The sequence below is a fragment of the Corapipo altera genome, unplaced genomic scaffold (assembly GCF_003945725.1).
Source record: "Corapipo altera isolate COAL_440 unplaced genomic scaffold, ASM394572v1 102105, whole genome shotgun sequence".
Lineage (NCBI taxonomy): Eukaryota > Metazoa > Chordata > Aves > Passeriformes > Pipridae > Corapipo > Corapipo altera.
In genome coordinates, this window is record NW_020886070.1 from 1 (window position 1) to 7716 (window position 7716).

The window sequence follows — 7716 nt, forward strand, 5'->3', positions numbered from 1 at the left end:
CCCCTAAACGAAGTGGGAAGATTCAAGATCGCCCAGAAGCAGCTCTGTGGTGGTTAAGGGCTGTTTTGAAGGAGCAGGGCTGCAAGGGTTTGCTTGTTTTAAGGAACTTTGCCCAACTTCGTTGTGAAATGTCTTCCCATGAAAGCTGGGGTCTCAAACTCATCCCACGTAGGGTCTCGGTCTTGTCTTTGAACTATAAAGCCACCTTTTAGAGAGAGCCCTCTCTCTTCTACAGCAAATACAGATCACAGAATCCTGGAATGGGTTGGATTGGAAGGGACCTTAAAGATCATCTCATCCCAATCCCCTGCCATGGGCAGGGACACCTTCCATTAGACCAGGTTGCACCAAGCCTGGTCCAACCCAGCCCTGAACAATTCCAGGGGTGGGGCAGCCACAGCTTTTTTTCTGGGCAAGCACTGGAGTCCTGTCATTCTTGATTGTGTAGGCAGCATTTTCTTGGGTAGGATTGCAAAGGGAGGATTTAAATCAACCCTTTTAGTTACCCTTTAGTGCAGTCTTTTAAAAGTTCATATGGAAGGATACTGATGGATATAACACACATTTCTTCCTCCTAATTGTGACAGCTTTGACTGATGAATTTAAGACTGAGCTCAGCTTGGCAAACGGCCCTCCTTTGGTCAAGCCAGTTTATTACAAAGATGGTCTGCAGTGTGCGGCTGAACTCCGAGAACATCTCTACACAGGTATGGTATTTGTTCTGGATTTCTTTCTTAATTTAAGCTTTTATTTGACAGAACTTCATGGAAGATAGCATAATCTAAATATCAGATTTTAGGCAAAGCACTATTAGGGTGATTTTAAAAGGTGCAGCGGCTCCAAAAAAGTTATTTCCCTGATTTTTCAGATGCTTTTCTGTCTTCTCCTATTTTTGTCACTAAGTACAATCTCTAATGCACACAGTTACTGAGAATACACCTGGACTCCGAGGGCTTTGTGCACTGTCTGACCACTGTTACATTCAAAATCTTCATGGAGGAAAAAGAGAGACAGAACAATTTATTTTGAGCATAACTGAAATCTAGTTAATGATTCACTTTGACAACCTCATGGTGTAACATCTCCCCCTAGTAACTGCTGTCTTGAGTAAATGATTTGCTCTGTTTTGCTTTCCTAATTTTTTATTCCTTTTTTTTTCTAGTGGGTTCTAATGAAATCAAATGGAAGCCAGAAACCATCTGCACCGACCTGTTCTCAGAGTACCCTGGATTAGAGGATTTAATGAAAAAACAACTCCGTGGAGTTACCCAGGGGGTACTGATATTTTCAAGGAGTTGGGCTGTTGACATTGGCTTGCAGAAAAACCAGGATGTTGTGTGTGATGCTCTCCTAGTAGCTGACAGTGAGTGTCCAGTGTTGTTTACTGTGGTCAGGGGCACCTCTTGTGTCACATCTGGAACCTGGAGAGAAACTGCTCGTGCCTTGAAGCAAAAACTAGTCAATGATGGGGGATGTACTTCAAGAGTGTGTGTGATTCCCCAGATCCTGCAGCTGAATGGCACAGAGGACCAGACAGCAGTTGAAGAGAATGAGGTTCCCTGGCAAGAAACCCTGCATGATTCCACCAGCCTTTACCCAAAGAGTTACATCCTCACCTCCAGGGACATCCCTGCCTTCCTTCGGGCACTTGTGATTGTTGTGCTGGGCTTTAAGTCCTACTTAAGTGACCATCTTGGCTGTGAGATTTTCAACCTTCTCACTCTCAAACAGTATGAGCTGCTCTCCAAGAACCTGCACAAAGTCAGGAAGCTGTTTGTCCTTGGTCTTCCTGGGACAGGGAAAACAATTGTGGCTTTGAAGATCATTGAGAAAATAAAAAACACTTTTCACTCTTCTGCGGACGAGATACTTTATATTTGTGAAAATCAACCCTTGAAGGATTTTGTGCCGTAAGTAATAATGTGTATTTCCTCTTTATATTATCTCATTCCATCTTCTGTGCCTACAGCACAAGCCCTGCTGAATTTACCTCTCTTTGCCAAATTTATAGCTTTGCCTGACACAAAGACACAACCTTCATCTCCAGGAAGGAGTTCACGCTGCAAGTGGGATTGAGCTGAGCTCTGGCCCAGATCCAGCACTCAGTGACTGCAGTGAGCATTCCATGTTTGGGGATTGCAGGACTGTGTTAGAGCTTCCAAAGACAGTGCCCTCAGTGTAATGGTCTGTTACAGCTGGTGCCGACCTCAAAAGTTCCCCCGTCCCTTTCTCTGCTGCTGCCTCAGCACTGTCTGTGCTGGGCCTGCTCAGAGTTCTTGTGCAGCTGTGCCAGGAAGAGCCCTTGGAGCTTGTAACAAGGAGAACAGAAACTAACACCCTGCTGAGAGAGGATTTGAGGCAGAGCAGTCCCCCAGCCCTGTTCTTGCTGCATTTCCTCCTGTGCCAGCACGGGGAGCTCAGCAGCCGCCACGGCAGACAAGGCCCAGGACATCAGGGAATGCAGCCCTGCTCAGTGCCCTGGCAGCAGGTCCTGGCCCCAGAAGGCAGCAGAAGTGCTGCCAGTCCCTGCTGACCCCAGGAGAAAAGGGAACCTGTCCTTCCTGCAGGAGCCCGGGCACCAAGGGAGAGCAGGGCAGAGGGACACCCCGGGGAGCCTTCCCATGAGGGCTGTGGAGGCAGGTGGGCCTGAGCCTCCTCCTGGGGTACATCCAAAGGTGGTGGGGGCTGCTCAGCAATGCCTACACACAGGCAATGCCTTGGAATCAATGTTTCCATGGGGAAAATGACCCAGCATGGTGCAGCTGAGATGGGCACTTTGGCATTGTCCAGCAGGATGAGCCCTCCTGGGATGAGTCCCAGAGAGATGGAGGCAGTCAGTAAGAGCTGGTCACATCTGTTGTTTATTTAACATATTCTTTTTTTGGGGTTCTGTTTCATTTTACAAAGAAGTAAGAACTGCCAGGCTGTGACACGTGCTGCCTTCCTGGAAAAGGACTTCCCACACGTGAAACACATCGTGGTTGATGGAGCTCAGAATTTTCGTTGTGATGAAGGAGATTGGTACCAACGCGCCCGGTCAATAGTCAAGAGAAGTGGTGGCATTTTCTGGGTCTTTGTGGATTTCTTCCAGACCACTTACCCATATGACTGTGGTCTTGACTTTTCAAAAATGGTTCCTCAGGAATGGCTGACCAAAATGGTCCGGAATGCCAAGGAAATATGTCATGTCATGTTAAATCTAATGTGGAAAATCCACCAAACACGTAACATTGGTATGCCCTATGAAGTGCTGGAGGAGTTGTTGAAACAGGCTGAATGTGCCCATTCTTTGCCAGGTTCCTTTAGACAACACTATGTAAGACCAGATGAATTGGCAAAGCATGTGGCCGAGCTCTGCAAGAGCTACCTCGATCAAGGCTATCCCCTCAGAGATATTGCCATCCTGTGCAGCACACAGCCTGATGCTGAGCAGTTCAGACGGGAACTGCAACCTGAGCTAGAAAGACAACTGAGCAAGTGCAGGGTGAGGGGGGCCTTGGGATTAGCAGAGGATGTTTCCAAAGACGTCATTGTCATTGACAGCATCCGACGCTTCTCAGGCCTAGAAAGGACGATTGTCTTTATCATCAACGCTTACACTCCATTAGACCACATATTTGACAATCTCGTACTCTGTGCAGTGTCCAGAGCCAACATCAACATCCATTTGTTTAATTGTAAGAAAAGATATTTCTAAGAGGACAGTTCCTATGGCTCTAGATGCTGGAAAGTTTCACTCATTTAGTGTGATATCAGTGACATCAGAGAGCAGCCTGGCAGAAACACAGCATCACAATCAACAACTGCAATGGGTCACCAAGATTTCCTCATTCTAACAGGACTCCTGAAGGGTTCAAGTCCACCAGCTGCTGTAACAGAGTGTGTTGTTGACAGCCCAGTTCTTACTCTCACGACAAATATGACATCAGTCATGTGGCTCCTCAAACTCTGATTGTCAAAACCCTGTTGAGAATCTACCACTTAACTACATCTTTTCTTTCTGTCTCAGCTGCCAACCGTTGCCACAGCTTTGCCAATATCTCTCTGTGACATGGTGTCTATAACTGCTTACTCTGATATTAGATAAAGCTGGATAAACAGTAACATGATAATGTTATATTTCTCCAGGGTAAAAAAAAAAAGAAAAAAAAAAAAAAAGGTATTTGACTGAGACATTTGTACAAAATTCTCGGGTTTCAGCCTGTCTGTAATAAAAGGCTTTTTCTGACTTTAAGAGCTCCTGTATTTGTGGTGGGTAGTGTTCCACATGAGAAAATGGGAGGACCTTACAAGGGCCAGTGTTCCTGGACTAATAGACATTTCCAATTAATTGGAAAGGAGTTTCAACGGCAGAGGAAATGTGCGGGACCCCTCTCTCACAGAGGCTGGGAGATGGAATATAGGGGACCCCCCTCAGGTGGAGGTTTGGGGGGTCTGAGATGCAGAAGCCGCCGGTGCCGAATGGCCCCAAAGCCGGGCCGGCGGCTGGTCCAGGGTGGGAGCCCCCGGGAAGCGCTCCCGGCCCGGGGCTCTGCTCCCCCCAAACCCCGCTGCCCCCCAGCCCCGCTCTCCCCCCGCCGCCACTGCATGTCCCGCCGAGTCTGTCATCCAACCTGGCGAAGCCGAAGGCGCGGCCGCGCGTGGAAGTGGAAAGTTATTTTAGCACTGAATAGAATATTTTAAAAATTAAACTCTCTGAAATATAGATGCAGAGAACGCTGTAGGCGGGGCGTGAACGGGGAAGCGAAGGGGCGGGAGGGGGACAGGTGGGAGGTTCGCTCCTGTAAGTTTGAGCCGGGCAGGACCGCACTGGGAATTCCTCGTCCGAAGCCGCCGCGGAGCCCCGATAGCGCCGGGACTCACCGCCCACGGAGCCGGAGCAGAGCCCCCGTCCCCCGGGAAGGTCTGTCAGTGCCCGCTCCGGGCCCCCCCGCCTCCCCTCCCCGCCCGCCCGGTGACCCCCCGGCCGGTGCCCGGCGCTGTCCGGAGCGGTCGGACCCGAGCCCCGAGCTCAGAGCCCCGAGCCCGAGCCGAGCCGGCGGCAGCGCCCGGCGGAGCCGCCTCCGGGGCCGGTGTCGGCGCTGTGCGGCGGCCCGGGCCGCTCACGGGGGCCGGGATGAATCAACCGCGGTGAGCGGGGATGCGCCTTCCTTGGGCGAGGCTTCAGAGCAGCGGCTGCAGCCCGGGCGGCCAGAGAGCCCCAGCAACTGCTGCCTTAACCCGCCGCTCTCGCTGCCTTTGCACCAGTGCCCTCGCACCTGCCTGTGCCTTGCAAACAGTGACTTTCATTTCCCGATGTTTCCAATGTTTCCTTTTTCCTTGGTTTCCTTTTTCCTTGGTTTTCTTGGTCCCACTGCCGTGTGTGTGCTCTTCTTTGGCACTTCTTTGGGTGTGCAGACAAGGGCAGCAAAGCTGGGGAAGCATCTGGAGCACCAGTCTGGTGAGGAGCAGCTGAGGGAGGTGGGGGGGGCTCAGCCCGGAGAAAAGGAGGCTCAAGGAGGACTTTCTTGCTCTCTGCAGTTCCCTGACAGGAGAGTGGAATAATGTGGGGGTCCAGCTTTTCTCCCAGAGAACAAGGGACAGAACCAGAGGAAACAGCCTCAATTTGCACCAGGGAAGATTCTGGTTGGATATTAGGGAGAAAGGATTATCCAGCCCTGGCCCAGGCTGCCCAGGGCAGTGGTGGAGTCCCCATCCCTGGAGGGATTTAACAGACATGTAGATGTGGCACTTGGAGACATGGGTTAGTGGTGGCCTTGGCAGTGCTGGGGGAACAGTTCATGATCTCAGAGGGCTTTCCCAACCCAAATGACTCCGTGATAATCATGAAGTGTTTTTGATAACGTATCCCTCCAGGATCAGGATGGCCAACCAGGAAGAGCATCTGCTGATCAACTTGAACACGAAATATGCTGATGTGGTGATAGATATTGGGAAAATGCTTGTCGGAGAGAGTTGCAGAAAGAAGATGACCTCTTTGAATCAGAAAAGACAACGAAGGGACCTTTCCATAGCAGTGTGTGCATTGCTGAATTCAGGAGGAGGAATAGTGAGGATGGAGAGTGAGGACAGGAATTACTGCCTCCGGGAGCATGGCATTGGTCTGGACATCGAGAACAGCCTCCGGGATTGCATTGGCAGCAATGAGATTGGTGAATACTTCACGTGGATGCAGGAGGGGAGTAACTTGCTGCTCTTTGTTAAAACATGGAGCTGTGGAGGCCTGGAACAAGGAAGTGCAGAAGCCACCAAGCCGCGTCTCTGCAGCCTGAGCACTGGTTTGTTTTGTAGGTCCGGTACTTCTGTTTTCCCTGTCAAGTCAAGAGATGCACCTGAATTCCTGAGGGGGAAGAAGAGCTCTGCCAAGTGCAACAGTATGAATGAGCAGAGTGCCAAGAGAGCTCTGCTGAGATTTTTTGGTGGAGCAAATGAAACTCCTCTGAACATCCAGGAGCACGACATCCAAGATGCTGCAGCCAGGTTTCTAAAGAGAGACAAAGTGCTGGTTGGGGAGGTCCTGGGTTTCACAGAGACAACTCATATTGAATTTAAGCAATACAGTACAAGGAATATCTTGGAATACATGAGCAAAAACCTTCCTAATTATGTCTCTGCCTTTGCAAACACTGAGGGTGGATATTTATTTTTTGGTGTGGATGACAACGGTAAAGTCACTGGAACCCACAGTAATGTGGAGAAAGAAGCCTTAGAACAAACAGTGGCCAAGACCATTCTCTCTCTGCCTGTCTATCATTCCTGTGGCTCTGGGGCTCTGGGAGTGCAGTTCCAGACACACACCCTGGATGTTTATGACCAAGCAGGATGTTCACAGGGCTACATCTGCGCTGTGCACGTTGAACGGTCCTGCTGCCCTGTGTTCCATGGTGACCCCGAATCCTGGATGGTGATGGGTGGCAAGATTGAAAGACTGAGAGCTGGGAAATGGATGGAGCTCATGACAGCTTCAGACCCAGGTAAAATCTGCACCTATGTTAGAGCCAACTTCACTTATGCCTTGGGCTGTAAATGTCCAGAAGGAAAGCCCAACTTGTTTTGCTGGGAGTTCTCACAAACCCAGAAAAGGCCCTTTGGCCCAAGGCCCAGCCCCAGGCCCCGAGGTGACAGTGTGGTCACTGTCCTGCAGTGGCACCCCACCCTCTGAACCGGTTCAGCAGCACTTCTTGAAGCACTCCCAACTGGCATAAACCTTCCTTCCTAGGGATGTCATACACCCCTAAACGAAGTGGGAAGATTCAAGATCGCCCAGAAGCAGCTCTGTGGTGGTTAAGGGCTGTTTTGAAGGAGCAGGGCTGCAAGGGTTTGCTTGTTTTAAGGAACTTTGCCCAACTTCGTTGTGAAATGTCTTCCCATGAAAGCTGGGGTCTCAAACTCATCCCACGTAGGGTCTCGGTCTTGTCTTTGAACTATAAAGCCACCTTTTAGAGAGAGCCCTCTCTCTTCTACAGCAAATACAGATCACAGAATCCTGGAATGGGTTGGATTGGAAGGGACCTTAAAGATCATCTCATCCCAATCCCCTGCCATGGGCAGGGACACCTTCCATTAGACCAGGTTGCACCAAGCCTGGTCCAACCCAGCCCTGAACAATTCCAGGGGTGGGGCAGCCACAGCTTTTTTTCTGGGCAAGCACTGGAGTCCTGTCATTCTTGATTGTGTAGGCAGCATTTTCTTGGGTAGGATTGCAAAGGGAGGATT

At 50.2% G+C, this 7716-nt stretch overlaps 2 protein-coding genes across 2 annotated transcripts; both read left to right on the forward strand.

Moving 5' to 3' along the window:
• The first annotated feature begins 662 nt into the window (after nucleotides 1-662).
• On the forward strand, nucleotides 663-3917 carry LOC113940995 (schlafen family member 11-like). The gene is made up of 3 exons (XM_027632151.1): nucleotides 663-707; nucleotides 1144-1910; nucleotides 2908-3917. Exons 1-3 carry the CDS (start codon nucleotides 663-665, stop codon nucleotides 3695-3697), a joined length of 1602 nt encoding a protein of 533 aa, XP_027487952.1. The 3' UTR covers nucleotides 3698-3917.
• A 1917-nt stretch (nucleotides 3918-5834) lies between these two features.
• LOC113940996 (schlafen family member 13-like) lies at nucleotides 5835-6974 on the forward strand (the record flags this gene model as incomplete). The annotated part of the gene is made up of 1 exon (XM_027632152.1): nucleotides 5835-6974. A coding segment is annotated over exon 1 (1111 nt), but the record flags the coding sequence as incomplete, so codon positions are not given.
• Between the last annotated feature and the right edge of the window lie 742 nt (nucleotides 6975-7716).